The sequence below is a fragment of the Lissotriton helveticus genome, chromosome 7 (assembly GCF_964261635.1).
Source record: "Lissotriton helveticus chromosome 7, aLisHel1.1, whole genome shotgun sequence".
Lineage (NCBI taxonomy): Eukaryota > Metazoa > Chordata > Amphibia > Caudata > Salamandridae > Lissotriton > Lissotriton helveticus.
Window position 1 is genome coordinate 1,274,628,243 of NC_136068.1, and position 23,268 is coordinate 1,274,651,510.

General features: G+C 50.2%; 1 protein-coding gene across 1 annotated transcript in view; it reads left to right on the forward strand.

The window, feature by feature from the left end:
• CDR2L (cerebellar degeneration related protein 2 like) overlaps positions 1 to 22,244 on the forward strand; it is a 117,126-nt gene extending 94,882 nt beyond the window's left edge. Inside the window, exons 4-5 of the mRNA XM_078654485.1 lie at positions 3,257 to 3,421; positions 21,223 to 22,244. Coding sequence (XP_078510611.1) covers positions 3,257 to 3,421; positions 21,223 to 22,111 — 1,054 coding nt within the window. The 3' untranslated portion in view covers positions 22,112 to 22,244. The remainder of the gene's footprint in view (positions 1 to 3,256; positions 3,422 to 21,222) is intronic.
• Positions 22,245 to 23,268: the final 1,024 nt, after the last annotated feature.

The following is a 23,268-nucleotide window of genomic DNA, read 5'->3' on the forward strand; positions in this document are numbered from 1 at the left end:
AAACCCCACGCCACACTTAACTCCACCCAATCGCGAACACTAAAAACCCTTCGCTGCCCCAAAACTCTACCCATCACTGAACCTTTAAAATTCTCACCATTCCTAAACGCCACCCATCCGTAAAACCTAAGACACCTCAAAACCCCAATAAGCCACTGTTAGACCTGGCACCTTGGTGTTGGTCTCCCTTCCATTTTTGCTATTGCCTCATGTGTTTTCCTGGTGTTAGATGCTTTGGGCACTGTGCCACTGCTGTCCGGTGCCACAGTGCAAGTGCTCCCTTTTGTAAAATTGATCTATGGATTAGTGATTCCATGATTGGCTGGTTTGGTTTACCTGTCAGACCCTAGTACAGTGCACCAGGGGTGCCCAGGGCTGGTAATCCAAATGCTGCAGGTGGGCTTACAGCACTGGTTGTGCCCACAGAAGCAGCCTGTAAAAGTGTGTCTAAGGCTTGCCATTGCAGAGCCTGCGTGCAGTCTGGTACTGCCACCCTGACTGGGCAAGTGCAACCACTTCCCAGTCCCTAAACCTTCCCTTTTCTTCATATCAGACACCCCTATGGTGGGCCCAAGGGCAGGGTGGATTGTAAGTATAAGGTAGGACATGCCCTGGTGTGTGTGGCATGTCCTAATAGTGAATTACAGCCATTTTCGTTTTTCATTATTGCAAGGTTACCTATTCCCCATAGGCCAGAATGGGCAGTTAGATTATTACATTTTATAATCCTAACTGACTCAGGGAACTAGGTAGAAATTCGAGTTTAGTATGCCTGAACTCAGAATGATAAAATACATCTTTTAGTGAAGTTGGTTTTTAGAAAGTAGGTATTTTCTTGTCTAATTATCCAAGCCTGCCTCTGCTAGGTTGTGTATTCCTTGTCTGGAGTTTGAGTGACAGTGGCTGGGGGATTGCAGGAGACAGGGTGAGTCAGCCCAGTGGTGAATAGAGAGATCTGCATCTAGACGGGAGGGAGGAGTTGCACCTGGGACCTGAATAGGGCTGTGCCTTCCCTCCACAATGCTGTCTCCACCTCCTGTGGTGCGTCTGATGTCTCTGCCCTGCACTGTGAAAGGAAAGGAGTCATGTAAACAGAGTGCTCCAGGACTGATCAGAACTGGTGTGGACTAGGCAAAGGCCTCTCTGCCTTCAGCGAACAAGGCAGAGAGGCCTCTGCCAACCCCCAGAACGTTAGATCACTTATGGGAAACAAGAAGAAACCTTTGCTGAGGAGCAGAACCAGGGAGACTAAGGAGAGACTATCTCTAAGCTGAAGTGCTGCTTGGGGGATTGGCCTGCCGTGGTTGCCTGACTGCCACAGAAAGGAGAAGGGAACTTTGTGTGTGCTTTATTCAACTTTTGAAGGACCTCCAAGGGCTTGAGGGAAGAGTTTGCCTCCTGCTGAAGTCTCAGGGACAACAGACTTCCACCACCAGCTCCGCAAGAGTCCTTTGGAAGTGCCTGCAGCTGTTTTGGGCCTTCTGAAGGACTGCGTGTCGCAAGGAGCTGGAAGCGCGACTCACGAAGAAGAAGCGCGTTGCTGTTGCAGCCACTGCCGTCGCATCACTGAACAAGGGTGTCGCCTCTGTAGCTGTCACATTGTACCGCATCACAAGAAACATCTCGCAACAATGAAGAAGCGTGTCGCCGCCGCTGCCATCACATCACTGAACAAGGGTTTCGCCGCTGTAGCTATCGCATCGCAACGCAGAAGCACCATGCATCCACGGAGAAGTGTGCCGCAGCCGCTGTCGTCGCATCACTGAACAAGGGTGTTGCCGCTGCAGTTGTTGCATCGAGCCGAAGCAACTCGCATCGTCGGAGAAGAGTGTCGCTGACAAAGCCGCTCTCGTTGCATCACTGGATAAGGGTGTCGCCACTGCAGCTTTTGCATCGAGTCAAGACATCTCGCAACATCGGAGGAGTGTGTCGCATCAAGAAGAAGATGTTGTGTTTCTTTGCACCTGATCTTCAACGCATCACTGTATTTGCGTGTAAGGAACTACCGCATCACCATCCGGGCAACACTTTCGTTGTAGAAGCGTTACGCATCGTAAGGTACATTGACTCAAAGTGTTGCATTTTAATATCTAAAGAGAACTAAGCTAATTCTACCATTTGAAGTACAGTATTGTGAATTTTTGTCATTTTTGGTCTTGTGTTAAATCTATATAAAAGAATACGTATTTTTAATATACAACTTGTGTGGTGTCCATCTGTAGTGTTGTCACTGGGTTACTGTTTGTGTTCACACATGCTTTACACACTGCCTCTGAGATAAGCCTGTCTGCTCATGCCAAGCTACCAAGGGGGTGAGCAGGGGCTCTTTTAGGAATGTACCCGCTTACCCTGACTAGACGCAAGGGTCCTTATTTGGTCAAAGGTACCTACCTCTGCCAATTAGAGCCCTCCAAATCTAACAGTCACACATCCCTGAACCCTAAAAACTCCTCACCACCCTAAACTCCACCCATGCCTGATCTTTAAAAAAACATCACCGCTCCTAAACTCCACCCATCTCTGAACCCTAAAAACCCTAAAAACCACTTATCATCCCTAAACATCACCCCTCCATGTGCCCAAAAACTCTCACTTACCCTAATCTTCACATAAGGTTGTGATTTTGTATGTTTTCATTAGATTATCTTTCCTTTAAAATGTTTCCTTTAATTTTTGATTTATTTGTATTTCCTTAAAATTGCCTTTCCTTACAATTGGTTTTCCATGATTTGGTTTCCTCCAATGTGGTTTCTCAGTTTTCGTTTTTCCATTTATTCACAACACTCAATCTGGTACTTACATATGTACAGACTGGCAGTGACATTTACAGGCTGCATTTTTTAATTTTGTTTGTGGTATCTTTGCTAATTCTGATGCTCTCTTTTAGACAACAATATTTCAGGGCTATTTTTAACTAGTGGATCCCCCTCCAGTGCTGTTATGAATGGGGGTTATTTTAATGCAGTTAATGCTATAGGTAAATAGTATTTTTGTAATAAAATCAGTGCAATTGTTGAAAACACCCAAACTGTCAATGTATCAGGCACGGGGACACCACTAGCACCAGGGGCACTGCTGTCAATGGTGCAGCAGGTACAGTGGCACATGGCTGTGAGTGGCCACTGCAAATCAATTATAAAGGGTTTTACTCCATGCAAAAAGGGATTGGGCATGTCCCATGCTAGTATTAAGGACCGTTGTGCCCTAGCTCTGCTGCTTCGTCACCCGGTATCCTCACCAGTCTCTTTTCTCCCAGCCTGACAGACACCATCGATGGGCTGCAGCAGCAGGTGGAGGAGCTTCAGCAGCAGGTGGAGGAGCTGCAGACCCTGAACGAACTGCGACTCCGACGTGAGAAGCGGGAACGTCGGCGCACCATTCACACCTTCCCATGTCTGAAGGAGCTGTGCTCCAGCCCCAGGTAAGGAGCCTTGGAAGGGCAGGGAGGGGAAAGAGGTATCCACAGAAAGTGACTGTTTCTACACCCACAACAGAAATCTCAGACCAAGGCTGGCACTAACGATCGGCCAAGTAAAACACAAATGGTGCCAACGTAGAGTGCCGTAATGTACAGAGGTGAATAGAGTGTGAAGTGTAAAGACCCGTACAGGCTGTACAAGTGTAAGCACCTGTTAAAAGCTGGACCATGTCTAAATCCTTGTTCACAGTTAGTCCTCCTTTAGCTGGCTAGCTGAGATATAAGACCCTTCCCTCCCCTCCCTAAACCTACCCTTTTCGGCCTGCTTGTGTTTTCTATGCATTCTGGAGTTCAGCTGATATACTTTGGTAAGGAAGACATATTTAGGGTTGTTTTGCATTAACATGTTGGCCTCTAGAGCCACACTTCTGGCCTTCTTTGATCCCATCCCTTAGCCTTCTAGGACTGCATCAAGATAACCGTTTTTCTGACTCCCATAAAGAATTCCAAGCCACTCTAATCATGACTATTGGAGAGAGAATCTTCTGGTTTCTGTGGCTTGTGTTGTGTTTACAAGTAGCGTTCTTTGTATAAGACATGCTTAAAGTGGCTTTGGGCATATTTTAATGAGCTTTCAGTCTATTCCTCAAATCAAATCTATTTGCAGTGACTAGGCCGCGATGGGATCCATCCCAGATCACCCAAAGGATGGTAGGCACAACAATATGCACAGCTATATCCCACTCTCCTCCGTTTCACTCTATGAGTAGGGTAGCTATAGGTTCTCACCGACATCATTTAAGAATCAGTTCTCACATAGGCCACACTCCGTTAGGAAATCATCATATATGCCTTTACTGCCACACCTCAACTGCAACACCTCTCCTTTTATACACTAGCATCTTAGAAGTATAAATGCCTCATCTCTCAGTCCTTTTGCATGACTACACACTACAGGCACAGTGATACAAACATAATAAGATCACAACTAAGATATAACCAGGCTTCCTTGTTTTAGGTTTAAACCTAGAGTAACTCATAAAACCCCACTGAAAGGGAAATATGCATTATCATTGTAGTGCAGTGTCCACATGGATGGCTACTGGATCTCGAACCAATGTTGGCATTTACAGCTCCTCTTCTTCCTGGGTGCTTTGTAGAGCATCCTGTGAGCCTCTAGGTCAGCAGCATCTTTCCCTACATGGCTCCAGAAGGCCTACTGGATAGTGTACTTCTCATCACTGGAAACTGAGGAGGAGACACTGGGCTGATTTTGAAGCCTCCTTGCTAATCTGCTTCTTCAACTGCGAGACAGTTATTTGTCCGAGATTTCTGTGATGAAACCCTGTTGGCTAGAAAAAAATTGGTCCACATCTGGATTTGGCAGCTCAGGAGTCGTCGGGCTTGGATTTCAGAGGAGCTACATTGCTTCCCACACTCTGTGATGTAGTGGTGAATGCTAGGGTATTCATCCTTTGATGGCTCTAATATGTTGCTGTGTATGAAGGGGAGTATGCTGTGAATTTCCCAGGGACTGTGCAGGACCTGCTGTTAGATGCACCAATAACAGCAACATAACTGTTCGCTGACCCAACCACAGTTTCCAACTGCAGGCTCATCTCCCTCCTACCATACATGGCAAAGGTTTTAGAGAAATAATCAACCAATGCCTCACTGACCACCTCAGCAACCACCAGCTCCTCAACACCATGCAGTCCGGATTTAGGCCCAACCACAGAACAGAAACAGCACTCATTACTGCCACAGATGACATCTGCATGGTCTTTGACCAAGAAGACATGGCAGCCCTCATTGTCCTGGACCTCTCTGCACCATTTGACACAGTCTCACACCCCTTCCTCATCAGACGCCAGCACGAGATAGCCATCCAAAGATCTGCTCTCTGCTGGATGTGCTCGTTCTTAACGGATAAATCACAATCTGTCAGCCTGGCACCTTACTCCTCAGAAGCCCACAAACTCATCTGTGGAGTGCCTCAAGCCTCACAGCTCAGGCCCACCCTCTTCAATGCATACATGATCCATCTGGCCTGTGTCATCAACAGACACATCAACATTCTCTCCTATGCAGACGACACACAACTCATACTCTCCCTCTCGTACAAGACCCCAACACAAGAAACAAGTTCACCGCCTGCAAGACCAAAGTCGCTAACAGGATGAAAGCCAGCTGTCTCAAGCTCTGATAAGAAAGAAGTAGTGATATTCGACGAGAACACCTCACCACGGGACTCCAACTGGTGGCCAGCCAACCTCGAACCCATACCCAAAACCCACGTCAGGAGCCTCAGAATAATCATTATCATCATACTGGACATGACCGCACATGTCAATGCCATTGCTGCATTCTGCTGCCACTTCCAAAAGATACTGTATAAGATCTTCAAATGGCTCCCTAGCAACACCAGAAAAACTGTCACTTCTACCCTAGTCCCCATCAAATTGAACTACTGGAACACCCTCCACGCCAGGATCACCAAACAACTTGCTAGAAGACTACAAACCTTCCAGAACTCAGCAGCCAGGCTCATTCTCAACCTCTCACACAGAAACCCCATCACACCACACCTCAAGAAACCACTGACTCCTGCTACACAAACGTGCATAATTCAAACTCCTTCCACACACATTTAAGGCACCACACAACTCAGGCCCCATCTACCTGATCTGTCGCACCTCCTTTCACTTATCACTCATTGACCCCCGATCCGCAGGAGTCCTACTCACATACATCCCATGTATATACAGAACCAGAACAGGAGAGCAGGTGTTCTCTGACAGCGCTCCTAAAGCGTGGCTCAACCTCACACTCCACATCAGAGGCTCCTCCTCTCTTCTTGAATTCATCAAGAAGCTGAAGAGATTGGTCTTCAATTAAGCAACCTACCATTGGCAGAGATAGTCACATGTACGTGCTGAGCAACAAGAAACATTTGTGGGTGATTGTGAGCTTTACAAATACACATACTATACCATACCATAACAGAACAGAACAGAACATAACAAGCTGTCCACATCTGAGCACCCTTCTTTTCCTTACATTTAAAAACACCCATTGAAAGGATATTCTTCATGCCGCCATCAGTCACCCTTGGATACTGAGATAGCACCAGCTGAGCTTGCAAACGACCATGAAATCCCATAGTATCGTTCACCAGCTATGCGATTTGGCTTCTGGGAACCTTTACGGCTCTGTACAGAATACTATATAGGACCTTCTATGGTATGAGTTCACAGCTAGAGGCCTCCCTATATTTGGTTCCTTCCTCGGTTCCCTGATCACACACTGCTACTACTGCACATGCATCAGTCGAGTGTCAGCAGTTAGTTCACAAACTCTCGCTTAAGTCTAGCTACCAACCCTGTCAAGATATACTTTATATTCTGAAACCGGGTATAGCCCCGCGGATCAAACCACAACTGGGTTTTGCCCAAGGTCTGGCCAAACTGCAAAGTTGTCGGTATAACTAATGAAGAAATCAATGTTTATTTGACCCCTAAATTATGAGAGAACCCTGATAACCCTAAGGAGGAGTTAGCATACAAATGAGACAGGAAAGCTGAGCAGGACTGCAACTGAGAAGAGAGTTTGACAGCCTGAGCTGCCAACCAATGGCAAGCTGTGTTCAGGGTCGGACTAGAGTCAACTTCACCAACCCTCATTGGCTTCCGTAAGGCTTTGAAGACCTGGCTCTTCAATCAATAAGTTCATGTCCTGACTACTGTATTTTAGTGTATCTCACTGCGCCTAGACACCTTAGGGTAGTAGCTGCGCACTAAAAATCCCATAAATAAATCAGGCACCAAAATAAAACTGGTTCCCATTAACGAATCTGATAGCTAAAAAAGTCTGTAAATCAGGCCACTTCTGAACTTGTAAAGATAGTCTGTTTAGATGTTTTTCAAGGTATTAGAGACTGCAGACATTTGTGATTCTGCAGAGAATGTTTGTGGTGAAACTATACCATAACACATGCCCATAAATAGCCGCAAGACTGGCCAACACACTGATCAGTCAGACCAGCACTGCCACTGACAGATTGCCCTATAGGGCCGACCCCAGCAGCATTATAACGCATATCAGTAAAATGAAACTTCACAAACCAAGATCATTCAACATAAGTGTTATGGATGTAATTTGAGGAACTCTGGAATTAACAGTAAAGCACCTTACATCTCTCACTGCCGGTGAAGAATTTGCCAATACAACACCCTTTCTCATAGCACTGTATTACTCGGTGCTATCTGTATTAACATAGTGCTGTATGGTAAACAGTAGAGGAGGAAGGTGTTCAGTTCTTTTCCTGAGAAGAGAGTAAGGAGTGTAAGGATATGATCCACACATCGCCAGTGCAAACCAGAGTGAGCATCGGAGGAGAACCTTCGCTCCTACTCTGTGCCTGTACATCACTTTCAGATTTAATCAGATCATATCATAACACCCTTGTCAATGCGAAGATGAAGCAATATGAATTCTCCAAAATTGAACTTTTCTCACTTGGGACCATAAAAGAGGCAACTCACATTTGGATCAGAGAGCAATCTCTCAAATCCCACTTTGCCACTAGAGATTTGAGCACAACTACTCAGGACTCCCCTTAACTTCTAACCATGTGAAACATACAAGACGAGGGTAGGAGTTCACTAACCCTGTTCCCTCACACATACCTCTTGTTAGAACCGGGAGTCTCTGGTTGGCAAAGGTAAGTACCTTGGCCCAAGTAGGGACCCCTAGCTCCGGTCAGGGCGACGGAATAACCCTCTGAGATAACCCCTGCTCACCCTCTAGGTAGCATGGCGCGAGCAGTCTAGGCTAAACTCGGAGACAATGTGGATAACATTTGCACTTAACACAACAATAATTCCCAATCCACCACAAACTGAGACCACACAGGTAAGTATATAAAAAATATAACTTTATCTAATTTCAGCCTGTAAATGAAGCAGTTGCATGATAATCACTTCTTTAAAACACATAGCATTCTTAGCTTAAAGGTTGCACGTTAAACACTTCATTTAGAACAAGGTTGCACTTAATTCTTAGTAGGTCTTGTAAATAGGCAGTTCTCAGCATAAAAATAAAAATAGTCTCTAGTCTCTTAAATCAGGCCTCAAAAATATGCCCCTGATTTCTATGCACTTCGCTCTCAAAACGAACAGTCAACACCAGGCCCACGTGTACTGATATTTATGGGCTTCAGGCGCTGTCAGACACTCCCTCGCGAGGCCCAGGGACTCTTTCTCGTCCCCGGGGCAGCCTCGCGTCTTCCTTGATCACAGGCGCACCACTGCGCACCAGCCGTGCAGACTGCACGCGTCCCCGCCCCGGCCGGTCCCCTTTCCTCTCCCGCCCGCTCTCGACAATCCAACGAGCGGCGGGGGAGGCGGTGAAGCTCACCTGATGGAGGGACGGCGGCCAGGGGTGCGGGACGCTTCCAGGTCCCTCGGCGGGGTCGGACCTCTTCCCCGGTCCCGGCGGTGATTTTGGGGAATCCTGAGGCACCTCCTGCAGCTTCAGCGGAGGCAGCCAATCCGGTCGCGGCCCTCAGTCGAGCCCCTCTGAGCGCGAGGCCGCCAACGAATGGCAGCGCGGCCTCGCCGATGACGCTCCGCGGGCTCAGCCAATCACGGCACACCACACCTGATGATGCTACGCCGCGCGGGCCAATCCCGTCGCGGCGTTAGTGAGGGGGCTCGGCTCCCTCAGCCAATGGGGTCGCGGCGGCTTCGTTCTTCGCCGCGGCCGCTCCTGGTCACGAACAGCAACTTCCAGGGGTGATCCTGGCCCCGGGCTGCGACGGTGATTTGGCGGCAAAGGGTTTTAAAGGGCGCTGGTCGGAACTAGACCCCCCTCTCGACCTTGCCACCACCTGGGAGCAGATTTCACGAGGGGAGGCTCCACAAGCCTCCAACCCTCACGATTAATGTGCCGATGAGCACACCGATCTCCTCCTCACGCTCCGCAGTCCAGCACCACGCGTCCCGGGTCCCAACAGCACGATTTTGCAGCTCTTTCCTGGGATAGCTTTAGGAACCTTTAGCCCTGGGTTCCCAGCAGGAGGCCAGCTCTTCTCAGGCCCTTGGAGATTCAGTTGTAGACACAGCACACAGCAGAGTCTTGGCAGTTTCAAGTAGGCAGGGTCACAGCACACAGCAAAGTCCCTTTCTTCTCCTTAGCTTCCAGGTGGACAGCAGAACAAGTCAGCCCTTAGAGCACACAGCAAGGCAGTCTTCCTTCAGTTCTCTAGCTGTCCTCCTTCCAGCGAGGGTTCCTTCTTGCTTGCAGAATTTCAGAATCTAATTCTCTGCAGACAGGGGTCCTTTCCTTATACCCCCCAATGTCTTTGAAGTTCTTTGTGCATGGAGGCCCTGGGTCCAGTCTAAACCAGTTCTGGGGGTTGCGGAGCACTGAGGTGTCTCTGGCTTTCTTCTTCCTGTCAGCTTCAGGGCCAGTGGGGTCAGTTGACCACCAGGAGAGAGCTAATGTGGGGGGAGGTAGGCAGGCGCAGCCCAGCACTTATCTGGCATTCCTTCCTCCCTCCTCCCAAGCAGGCAGATGTGCCCTTTCATCCCCGGGATGGCTCCGACCCTCTCCTCTGGGGCTCTGCAGCCCCTTCCTGTCACATCCAGACCAGGCAGACATTCCACAAACCCAGGCACACAGAAAGGTTTAGACAAGAGAATAGCCACTTTCTAAAAGGGCTATTCTCCAACCCAGGATTTAAAAACACCCTTCACTAAAAGATGTGTCATTAAATTCTGAGTCCAGGGATATCTTTCACTTATGTCCCATCTTGTTCCTATGGGGAGATAGGCTGGTATCACATGGGCCCAGCCCCCCTCCATGTTACTCTATGGAGCAAGATAGCCTTACAGCAGTGAGCACACAAAATGGCTGTAGCCCACTACCAGAGCATAGTACCTGCACTAGCACATGCTCTACCTTATCCATACACTGCACCCTGCCCAGGGGGGTACCTTGAGCCTTCCATAGGGGTGACTGATGTGCACAGACAGGGAAGGATTAGGCCTAGCCAGTGGGGACACTGGCCAGGCTGACATGGCAGTCACTGACTGCACACAGGCCCTGCGCTGGCAGGCCTGAGTCACCTTTTAAAAGCTACTCATGTGGGTGGCGCAATCTGCGCTGCAGGCCCACTAGTAGCATTTGTCATCACCAGCCCTGGCACACACAGTGCCCTCTACTAGGGACTTCGTGGTGATACAAATATGCCAATTAGGTATACTCAATCAATATCACAATTTACAGAAGGAGCACTTACACTCTGACACTGATCAGCAGTGGCAGAGTGTCCAAAACATCTAAATCAGCAAAAACGAAATCCAGCACAGCATCAACACACATGAGTCAGAGGCAAAATATGGGGGAAGAATCACGCCAAAAGGTGTCAGGTCTAACACGTGTCCCCTCCAGCTGAAAGTGGGGAGAACTACCCAACCTCTTGGGAGTCCTCATCACTAAGGCGGAAGAATCTGGACAGACCGTCAGCGTTGGCGTGTTCTGTACCAGGGCGGTGCTCCACCGTAAAATCCATCCCCTGTAGGGAAATGGACCACCTCAACAATTTTGGATTCTCACCCCTCATCTGCATTAACCATCTGAGGGGCCTGTGGTCGGTCTGAACGCGGAAGTGAGTCCCAAACAGGTAGGGCCTCAGCTTCTTCAGAGCCCAGACCACAGCGAAAGCTTCTCTTTCAATGGCACTCCATTTTTGTTCCCTGGGGATCAGCCTCCGGCTAATGAAAGCCACAGGTTGGTCTCCTCCCTCATCATTGATCTGTGAGAGCACTGCTCCCACGCCTTGCTCTGAAGCGTCAGTTTGCACAATGAACTCACTTGAAAAGTCAGGTGCCTTAAGCACCGGTGCTGTGCACATGGCAGTTTTGAGGGTGTCAAAAGCAGTTTGACAGGCCTCAGTCCAATTCACTTTCCTGGGCTGATTCCTAGATGTCAGCTCTGTCAAAGGGGCCACAATGGTGCCATAGCCTTTGACAAACCGTCTGTAATACCCGGTGAGACCTAGAAAGGCTCTCACCTCAGTCTGGGTCTTGGGGGGTTCCCAAGCCAGAATGGTATCAATTTTTGCCTGTAGGGGCGCCACCTTGCCGCTCCCCACCTGGTGTCCCAAGTACACCACAGATCCCTGCCCTATCTGGCATTTACTGGCCTTGATAGTGAGGCCTGCCTTCTGCAGAGCCTTCAACACTTCAGTGAGGTGTTGCAGGTGTTCCTCCCAAGTGGAGCTGAACACCGCAATGTCATCCAGGTAGGCTGCGCTGAATTGCTCCAGCCCTGCCAGTACCTGGTTGACCAATCTCTGAAATGTGGCGGGGGCATTTTTCAACCCAAAGGGCATGACACGAAACTGGAAGTGTCCTTCTGGCGTTGAAAATGCTGACCTCTCCTTTGCCCCTTCAGTTAAGGCAATCTGCCAGTACCCTGAAGTCAAATCAAAAGTACTCAGGTACTGGGCAGCTCCCAACCGATCCACCAGCTCATCAGCTCTGGGGATGGGGTGCGCGTCAGTCTTCGTGACCGCATTGAGCCCACGGTAGTCCACGCAGAACCGAAGTTCTGGGGGGCCACCGGGGGTAGCAGCTTTCTTAGGCACTAAGACCACTGGGCTAGCCCAGGGGCTGCTGGAGGGCTCAATAACCCCAAGCGCTAACATCTTGGAAACTTCTTCCTTGATGCTAGCTCTGACCTTGTCAGCCACCCTGTAAAACTTCTGTTTCACAGGCATGCTGTCTCCAGTGTCCACGTCGTGGACGCACCACTTGGTGACACCTGGGGTCAGGGAGAACAGTGGGGCGAACTGACCCAAGACTTGGCGACAGTCCTCCTGCTGTTCTGGGGTCAGGGTGGGGGAGAGGACCACACCATCCACTGACCCATCTTGCTCCTTGACTGCCAGGAGGTCAGGGAGAGGATCACTATCCTCCTCCCCTCCAACATCTGTAGCCATGAGCATAGTCACTTCAGTTCTTTCAAAGTGGGGTTTGAGGCGGTTCACATGGAGCACTCTCAGGGGCTGCCTGGGAGTCTTCAGGTTAACCAAATAGGTAACCTCGCTCTTGCGCTCCACCACCTCATATGGGCCAGACCACTTGTCACGGAGCGCACAAGGCTCCACTGGCGCCATCACCCACACCTTCTGACCAGGTTGGAACTCAACCAGAGAAGTGTTCTGGTCATACCACCTCTTCATTTCCTCCTGGCTAGCCTCCAGGTTCTCTTGAGCGAGCTTCCTGAAGCGCTTGGTCTGGTTGCGAATGGCCAGCACATAGCTGAACACATCCTGAGGGGTTTTCCCACGGGATTTCTCCCACCCCTCCTTCACCAGAGCCAGAGGCCCTCTGACAGGGTGGCCATACAGCAACTCAAAGGGACTGAACCCTAAGGATTTCTGAGGCACCTCCCTGTAGGCAAACAACAGGCATGGCAACAAGACATCCCATTTCCGCCTCATGGGCTCCTCCAGGCCCATGATCATGCCCTTCAATGTGCGGTTGAATCTCTCAACCAAACCATTTCCTTGAGGGTGGTAAGGAGTGGTGAATTTGTATGTCACCCCACACTCACTCCACAGGGACTTCATATATTTAGAAATGAAGTTTGTCCCGCGGTCCAAAACGACCTCCTTCGGAAATCCCACCCGGGAAAAGATCCCCATCAGGGCACGGCCCACCACTGGGGCGGTGACTGTCCTGAGCGGAAGGGCTTCCGGGTACCGAGTGGCATGGTCCACCAAGACCAGGATAAACCTGTTGCCTAGGGCCGTCTTGGGATCCAGGGGCCCCACGATGTCAATGCCCACCCGCTCAAAAGGGGTGCTCACCACCGGAAAGGGTTGGAGGGGGGCCACGCGCCTCCCTCCACTCTTGCCACTGGCCTGACAAGTCTGGCAAGACTTACAAAAGGCAGAGACGTGCGTCTTCATCTGGGGCCAGTAGAAATGGGTGACAAGCCTGTGATAGGTCTTGTCTTGCCCCAGATGTCCTGCGAGAGGCACGTCATGAGCCAGACCCAGTAGGAAGTTCCTGAAGCGCTCCGGTACCACCAGCACACGGGCTGCGCCGGGCTCAGCGAACTTAGGCTCACTATAAAGTAAGTCATCCTCCCAATAGATCAAATGCTCCTTGGACCCCAGGCCGGCGGCCTGGTCGGCAGCCTGCTGCCGCACACCAATGAGAGAAGGGCACTCCTTATGAGCCTGGCAGAATTCCTCCCTGGAGGGACCACCCTCTTGCTGCCACTGGGACAGCTCAGGCAATTCCCCTAGTTCGGCCACCTGCTCCCCTGTAGGTTCCAGGGCATCCCCTTCCGGGTCTGCCTCCTCCTGGACCGTGGGAACAGTGGGGGCCGGTTTCCCGCGCCCTCTACCCCTTCCTCTCTTGGCAGGTCCCTGGGCCATTGTTCCAGGCTCCAGCTCTGTTAGACCGCCCTCTCTTGCTGTCATTGCACGGGTGGACACACAGATCCACGCAGGCAAACCCAACATCTCCAAGTGAGTCCGGTGCTCCACCTCTTTCCAGGGGGAGCTCTCCAGGTCATTACCTAATAGACAATCTACAGGCAAGGCATCACTTACAACAATCTCCAAAATACCGGAGACTCCTCCCCATTCAAATGGAACTTTCGCCAGCCTGCAGTAGCGCACTGAACTGTCAGCTGCCACCACAGGCCGGAGTACCTGGGGAACAATTTGCTCTTCAGACACCCACTGACACCTAACAGATGTCACGCTGGCCCCTGTGTCTCTCAGAGCCTCCACCACCTGTCCATTGATGGTCACCTTCTGCCCGTACTTCTTAGTGTTTTGGGGCAGCAAGGTTTCCTGGGCCATCTCCTGGTCTCCTAGAGAGACAAGGATCATCAATGCTAACCCCTTCTCCCCACTAGAAATCAAATCCCCTCCCAAAGCTACACTGGCTATCGCCGGAGCTGGAGCTGGAGCACCAGTGGATGCAGATTTCTTCTTTGGACAGTTTGGAGCAATGTGCCCCACCTCCCTACATGCATAGCAAGTGAGGGTCTTCTTGTCCTGCGGGCCCTTATGGGGCCAGGACTTCTTAGACTTGGGGGGTTGAGACACCTTCTCTGGGGAACTACTTTGGGGCCCTTTAGAAGACTCCTTTTGATTACCCGTGTCCCCCCCACTCTTCTGCTGGGGACCCTGTCCACCTTTGGCGGGGGTACTTACCACCCCCTTGTGGACCCTGGTGCTAGTCCACCGGTCCGCCTCTTTAGCAAGCTCACTGGGATCAGTTAACTTACTGTCTAAAAGATGCTGGCGCAGCTCTGGGACACACAAACTACTTAAGTGCTCCCTACTAATCAAGTGACACAACCCCACATAATCAGTAACTTTGCTGCCCTTCATCCAACCTTCCAGTGCACGCGTGTACATACTCACACACTCCACCCAAGTACTTGAATCAAGCTTCTTGAAGTTCCTAAACTTCTGGCGGTACTGTTCAGCAGTGAGCCCATACCTGAGGCACAAAGCCTCCTTCATGGCGGAGTAGGACAAAGCATCCTTTGCTTCTAAGGGTGCCAAAACATCCCTCCCAGAGGCCTCAAAATGCTTCCACAATCCTGCTCCCCAATTCTTCTCAGGCACCTCATTCATCTTTAAGGCAAGTTCATACGCTCTGAACCACGCATAAATATCCTCACCCCTCTGATAATTCTGTACCAGATCCTTTGGTATGTATACCTTACCCGCCTGTACTGGTTGTGCTCTGCCACCATTAGAACTGGACCCCCTCTCTTTATATTTGAAGTCCAACTCCTTCATGCTCCTCTCATGAGCCAATTGGAGCTTCTTCTCCTCCAAAGCGAGAGCATGCCTTCTCTCCTGCGCCGCTCTCTCCTGCGCCTCTTTCTCAACTTCTAGGCGCAGTCTCTTCTCGTCGGCTTCCGCTTTGAGCTTCAAAAGCTCAATCTCATGGGCCCTAGCTCTCTGATTCTCCTCCACCTCCTCTGGAGAAATAATCCTACTGGAGTGGGTGCTGCCGGCCCTAGACGCTGGCTTCGCCACTGGCAATTCACTGGGCAAAAACCCATTCTCCTGTGTGTCTCCCTCTCCAGTAGCGGCTTCCGGGGCACCATGTTTGGCCTCCCACCAGGCCCTCAGAGCTGTCCGTAGCTCTTCCTTATTTGCGCCGCCCCTTACTGGGCATTCAAGCTGTCTGCAGAATTTTCTCAGTTGCTCCTTGTTATAGGTGAGCAACTCCTGGCTTTCAAATTCCACTTCCCCTTCTGCATTCATGCTTTGCGCGGTCTGAGACATGTTACCTCCTACCCCTTTTCAACTAAAAAGGTTTCACCAAAAAGAAAAAATCCTGCGCAACCTGTTCCGCTAAACTAGACTAGTGATGTACAAGAAATCACTGCAGGTCAAGTGCAATCATTAGTTCAAAATCCGCACCGCGAGCCACCAATGTTAGAACCGGGAGTCTCTGGTTGGCAAAGGTAAGTACCTTGGCCCAAGTAGGGACCCCTAGCTCCGGTCAGGGCGACGGAATAACCCTCTGAGATAACCCCTGCTCACCCTCTAGGTAGCATGGCGCGAGCAGTCTAGGCTAAACTCGGAGACAATGTGGATAACATTTGCACTTAACACAACAATAATTCCCAATCCACCACAAACTGAGACCACACAGGTAAGTATATATAAAATATAACTTTATCTAATTTCAGCCTGTAAATGAAGCAGTTGCATGATAATCACTTCTTTAAAACACATAGCATTCTTAGCTTAAAGGTTGCACGTTAAACACTTCATTTAGAACAAGGTTGCACTTAATTCTTAGTAGGTCTTGTAAATAGGCAGTTCTCAGCATAAAAATAAAAATAGTCTCTAGTCTCTTAAATCAGGCCTCAAAAATATGCCCCTGATTTCTATGCACTTCGCTCTCAAAACGAACAGTCAACACCAGGCCCACGTGTACTGATATTTATGGGCTTCAGGCGCTGTCAGACACTCCCTCGCGAGGCCCAGGGACTCTTTCTCGTCCCCGGGGCAGCCTCGCGTCTTCCTTGATCACAGGCGCACCACTGCGCACCAGCCGTGCAGACTGCACGCGTCCCCGCCCCGGCCGGTCCCCTTTCCTCTCCCGCCCGCTCTCGACAATCCAACGAGCGGCGGGGGAGGCGGTGAAGCTCACCTGATGGAGGGACGGCGGCCAGGGGTGCGGGACGCTTCCAGGTCCCTCGGCGGGGTCGGACCTCTTCCCCGGTCCCGGCGGTGATTTTGGGGAATCCTGAGGCACCTCCTGCAGCTTCAGCGGAGGCAGCCAATCCGGTCGCGGCCCTCAGTCGAGCCCCTCTGAGCGCGAGGCCGCCAACGAATGGCAGCGCGGCCTCGCCGATGACGCTCCGCGGGCTCAGCCAATCACGGCACACCACACCTGATGACGCTACGCCGCGCGGGCCAATCCCGTCGTGGCGTTAGTGAGGGGGCTCGGCTCCCTCAGCCAATGGGGTCGCGGCGGCTTCGTTCTTCGCCGCGGCCGCTCCTGGTCACGAACAGCAACTTCCAGGGGTGATCCTGGCCCCGGGCTGCGACGGTGATTTGGCGGCAAAGTGTTTTAAAGGGCGCTGGTCGGAACTAGACCCCCCCTCTCGACCTTGCCACCACCTGGGAGCAGATTTCACGAGGGGAGGCTCCACAAGCCTCCAACCCTCACGATTAATGTGCCGATGAGCACACCGATCTCCTCCTCACGCTCCGCAGTCCAGCACCACGCGTCCCGGGTCCCAACAGCACGATTTTGCAGCTGTTTCCTGGGATAGCTTTAGGAACCTTTAGCCCTGGGTTCCCAGCAGGAGGCCAGCTCTTCTCAGGCCCTTGGAGATTCAGTTGTAGACACAGCACACAGCAGAGTCTTGGCAGTTTCAAGTAGGCAGGGTCACAGCACACAGCAAAGTCCCTTTCTTCTCCTTAGCTTCCAGGTGGACAGCAGAACAAGTCAGCCCTTAGAGCACACAGCAAGGCAGTCTTCCTTCAGTTCTCTAGCTGTCCTCCTTCCAGCGAGGGTTCCTTCTTGCTTGCAGAATTTCAGAATCTAATTCTCTGCAGACAGGGGTCCTTTCCTTATACCCCCCAATGTCTTTGAAGTTCTTTGTGCATGGAGGCCCTGGGTCCAGTCTAAACCAGTTCTGGGGGTTGCGGAGCACTGAGGTGTCTCTGGCTTTCTTCTTCCTGTCAGCTTCAGGGCCAGTGGGGTCAGTTGACCACCAGGAGAGAGCTAATGTGGGGGAGGTAGGCAGGCACAGCCCAGCACTTATCTGGCATTCCTTCCTCCCTCCTCCCAAGCAGGCAGATGTGCCCTTTCATCCCCGGGATGGCTCCGACCCTCTCCTCTGGGGCTCTGCAGCCCCTTCCTGTCACATCCAGACCAGGCAGACATTCCACAAACCCAGGCACACAGAAAGGTTTAGACAAGAGAATAGCCACTTTCTAAAAGGGCTATTCTCCAACCCAGGATTTAAAAACACCCTTCACTAAAAGATGTGTCATTAAATTCTGAGTCCAGGGATATCTTTCACTTATGTCCCATCTTGTTCCTATGGGGAGATAGGCTGGTATCACATGGGCCCAGCCCCCCTCCATGTTACTCTATGGAGCAAGATAGCCTTACAGCAGTGAGCACACAAAATGGCTGTAGCCCACTACCAGAGCATAGTACCTGCACTAGCACATGCTCTACCTTATCCATACACTGCACCCTGCCCAGGGGGGTACCTTGAGCCTTCCATAGGGGTGACTGATGTGCACAGACAGGGAAGGATTAGGCCTAGCCAGTGGGGACACTGGCCAGGCTGACATGGCAGTCACTGACTGCACACAGGCCCTGCGCTGGCAGGCCTGAGTCACCTTTTAAAAGCTACTCATGTGGGTGGCGCAATCTGCGCTGCAGGCCCACTAGTAGCATTTGTCATCACCAGCCCTGGCACACACAGTGCCCTCTACTAGGGACTTCGTGGTGATACAAATATGCCAATTAGGTATACTCAATCAATATCACAATTTACAGAAGGAGCACTTACACTCTGACACTGATCAGCAGTGGCAGAGTGTCCAAAACATCTAAATCAGCAAAAACGAAATCCAGCACAGCATCAACACACATGAGTCAGAGGCAAAATATGGGGGAAGAATCACGCCAAAAGGTGTCAGGTCTAACACCTCTTATTCACAATCCACATGAACCCAATCCTACCTATGGGAAGTCCAGATAGGAACATCATTCTTCCATCAGAACCATAAGGAAGCCTGGTTGTCCATCTGTTAAATATAATCTCAAATTACCTCTCAGCCTGTCCGCATACTGGGAGCAAAGTGCCACTTGACCACGTTGGACCAAGACAATGAGAACCTGGGACCCCCTCCTTTAAGAGTAGCGAGATAGACCCAGAAAGGGCTTTCCGCACGTGCTCAGGGATTACTGCTGGCCTGTGGCCTCGGGGGATGCATAACCGTGCACAGCAGCCCTTCAGCTCCTTCCAGTTTCCCAGTCCCTCTCCAGCTTCCTCATTGACACTCAGCCTCACTGAACATTTTAATCTGGCATTACATGCAGCTGTATTTGTTAAGCCGAGAACCCTCACTCACCCTTAGGTGACATGCTTCATCATTCGGTTACCTGTTACGCACTGCGACCGCAAGGTACACAGTGTGGGTTATAGCTCTCCCTCAGGAGAGGAGCGCAAGGTGTTTTACGTCTTCCAATGTAAGTTAGAGTGAGGGGAAGAGTGCAAAATGAATTAAAAAAGTGAGTTAAAACTATCTCCTGGATGGACAAAGATAAGTTTAATAGTGTCTCCAGTGGATAGATCTAAAATCAGCGAAGTGAAAAACATTAGTTTATTAGGGAACTTCCATATCTCTATTTTTCACTTCACTGATTTTAGATGAGGGAGAGTTGTAGCCCACACTGTGTACCTTGCGGTCGCAGTGTGTAAGAAGGAACCCAATGATGAAGCATGTCACCTCAGGGTGAGTGAGGGTTCTCGTCTTAACAAATACAGTTGTCTGTTCCCTCACATATAACACATTTTTCTGAGATCAGTAGGTAGACCATCTGCTTAATTTTTTTGTGAGTTTAGTTATTGTGGAGTGGTACCGTGGATGCTAACAATTCCTCCTAATAAGAACCCCTATAGTGTGATATTACATGCAGCAGACCAGTGCTTAATTTGAGCCGGTAGTTTCCGGTGCTCTGCACCGGCACTTAATTGTCAGCCCCAGAGCTTATGACAGTCTGCCACAAGGTGGCGATGTTTGTCCAATATAGAAATAAGCAAAGCAGCAGTTGGTTATTAATTCAATATACCTTAAAATAGCTATTACCTGCCTTCCAAGCCATTCCTACAGCTTTGGGGACATGGAATAGTCCGAATTAACACACACTTGTAGGTTTTCATGGTTAATAGTTGTGTTGGTTTTGTCATAGGTGACTCTGACAGGAGCTATGGGCTGGTGCAAGCAAAAGTGGCCTCCTGACGAGGGCCTTGGCACTTATTTTTTCACAAATTAAGCACTGCAGTAGACTGTCTGGCTGATATCAGCATGATGTGTCTCTCTACATACATGTACATCTGCTCCACACACAACCAAAGTAATGCTGTCCCATGAACATTCAAACAGGGACACTGCATAAAAGACAAACCCCAGAACATGTACAAGTAAAACCTTCTGCCTGAAGATAGTCTTACATTTGCAACTCTGAAAATGCATGGAAGAATTGTGATCCTATCTATTGGGGATGCAGATACACCCAAGTTCATTCACAGCAAAGTGTGGCTGGGATGTTTCTGAACTGTAAGTTTACTAAGACACAAGCACAAATGGACAAAAGGGTCACCAGATGAAACAACAACATTCAAAGCAAGTGTTTGTCGAGATGCAAAACACTGGGAATCCAATCAACTCAAATGCTGGACCTCAGGGGTCTAGCAGAAGTTGTATTACAGAACCAACTCAAGCAAGAGAGAAACAGGGAGTCATGGAAGGCAGAGACCATGCTCTGCTCTCTGCCCCTGTCCCACTGTAGAACCCCACTCCTTCCTGTCCCACCGGCTTACCCTTGCACGTCCCATAGCGCAGTTCTGCTGCCTAGCCCTGCTCTAGGAAAGACTCCCTCTCCTGCATCACCCTTCAGCTCCTTCCCCCTGCCCCACTTAGGTGACAAACACCATGTCCTGCTGTGCAGTCTTTTCCACACTCTCCCTGTAGGTACCCATTCTGCCCCATTTCTGTTGCACAGTTCCACTGCTCCTCCTGCCCTGACTTGGCTTATTAATGCAACAAGCTGGAGCAGGCAGCCTGGTGATGAGTCCTAACAACTCCCCTGCTATTGCAAAGGGGGGCGGGAGCACCCTGCTTGTCGTCTCAGCGCTGTTTGACCCCATTGCATCCTGGTAAATGCAGTAAGTTCGCACTCTGAAGTCGCTGTAGTTTTTAACCATTGTTGGTTCTGGCAGTGCAGATATCTCTAGACACTAGTGTTTCAGGGTTTAGCCCTTCGTCACTCCCCTGATATTGCCGGTCTCACCTCCCAGCAATGGATGACGTAATAACAGGCAGTGAATTTTAAGAGAGCTACGTTTAGAAACATGTATTGTTTGCAGCTTAGCTTGTTATATCCTTGTTCTGCCTCTAAGTGCCCATCCATGAAGAGACAGGAGGCCACCTTAGCCTTGTTTCTCACTTGCTGTTCTTTGTCTTCTCTACTTCCTTGTTTCTTTTTCAGGTATGAGGATGCCTTCCAAGTGCACAGCTCCTCCCTGGACTTCAGCAACCAGAAGCCCCTGGAGCAGGAGAACGAGCGCCTACAGGCCATGGTGGACTCACTGCGCTCACAGGTGAGCCAGGAGAAGCAGCGAAAGGAGAGAGTGGAGCGAGAGTATACGTCGGTCATCCAAGAGTACTCTGAACTGGAGCAGCAGGTCTGCCAGGTCGAGAGCTGCAAACTGCGCATTGCGGAGCTGGAAACCGAGTTGCTTGAGCTGAAGCAGATGAAGCAGGTGAAGAAATATCTTCTCAGCAGAGAAGACAACTTTTCTGCTGTCCTCTTGGAGCCTCTGAACAATGCCCCGGAGGCCGATTACATCGACATCTCAGAGGAAGGACGGGGGAGCAGCCAAGATCAATCCATGTCTGACCCCATGAGCCACCCAGTTCGCAAAAGCTGCAGCGACACAGCGCTCAATGCTATCGTTACAAAGGATGCGGCCAGTCGCCATGAAGGCAACTACACTCTGCATGCCAACAATGTACGCAAACGAGGAATGTCCATCCTGCGTGAAGTGGATGAGCAGTACCACGCCCTATTGGAAAAGTATGAGGAGCTGCTAAGCAAGTGCCGGCGGCATGAGGAGAGTGTGCGCCATACTGGCGTCCAGACATCGCGACCCATTTCCCGGGACAGCTCGATTCGGGACTTTCGGGCAGAGGGCCATGAGCTGGATGAGCGAAAGGTCAAGGGAAAAAGCCTGAAGAAGCAGGTTGAGGCCGTGGACAAGCGGTTGGAGCAGAGCCAGCCTGAGTACAAGGCCCTCTTCAAGGAAATTTTCACACGCATTCAGAAGACCAAAGCAGACATCAATGCCACTAAAGTTAGCAAGAAAAATGGCAAGTGAGGCCCTGAAGGTCCCACCATAGTGCTTTCTCCACATTCCCTCATGACTCCTACTGACCCTGACTGCGCGCTGCCTTCTGCAAGGTCAGTGCCAACTCCCACCTTCCTGTGAAGATAAGACCTGCCAAGTATTCAGTGTGAGGCAAAGGGAGGTATCTGCTTTGAGCCCTTAAGGATGGTCTGAGCAGAAGTCTGTCAAACCTGCTCAACCTTCAGAAAAGCAATATTGTGGTGTCAGGGGACCTTTGCGGTCTCTTGTACTTCCTGCATGTGTGTTTTGGGGCAATCGTCTAAAGCGTGACCTGCTGCCTCCCCAGAGCATCCTGACGCATTCGGTCTCCACTCTCTGGCTTCAGGCTCTGCGGGGCCCTGCCACCATGAAATGCCCTTCGCCGCCATTTTAAAAGCTGTTGTGTGATAGTTTCTCGACACCCAGTCAGTCTTCATTGCACAGTCGCATCTTACAGAGAAACGTGAAACTGTTACTCTCAAAGGGAGCGAGGTCTCCTCAGCAAAGCCATTGTTTCACTCGGCAGGTTGTGTCAAGCATTCTCAATGCAATATGTGTTGCAAACTGGAGACACTTGAAGACCAAACAGAGAACTTAGTATTGTTATATTTGCACCAAGTGGCTGAAACTGTAATTCCACCACTAGACGCAAGTGTGTGGTATTCACTTTTTCTTCTGGTCCCATACTTTTTTTTATTTCAGATGTCCCAATGCCTGTCTGAGCCATTTAAAATAACAGCTGTTTTAAATGGAGCATATATCTTTCTAAGCATTTCCATCACTGCTGCTGCGTAAGTTGGGAATTGTGTGAGTATGTGACTAATGCAGCATCAATCAAATGTTTTAAAATGCCTCACTGAGGGTTGGAATCTTGGTGATGTCACTAACGCAGTGACGTCAATGCAGCATTCCAGACGATTTATTTCTAAGTTTTTCCTCGGATGCATTTACAATGGCAAAGTTCTAGTTTTCAGTAAGACGCCTTGTTATGCAAGGAACCCTGCTTTCAATGGCAGATTATGCGGTAGTGATGTCACCAAAACGACTGCACCCAATTTAACAAATGTAGGCCCTCATCCTGAGTTTCCTGGTTAATCTAAAAGCGGGTGCAAATAGCGTCTTTTGGCCAATATTAGATCTAAGATTCA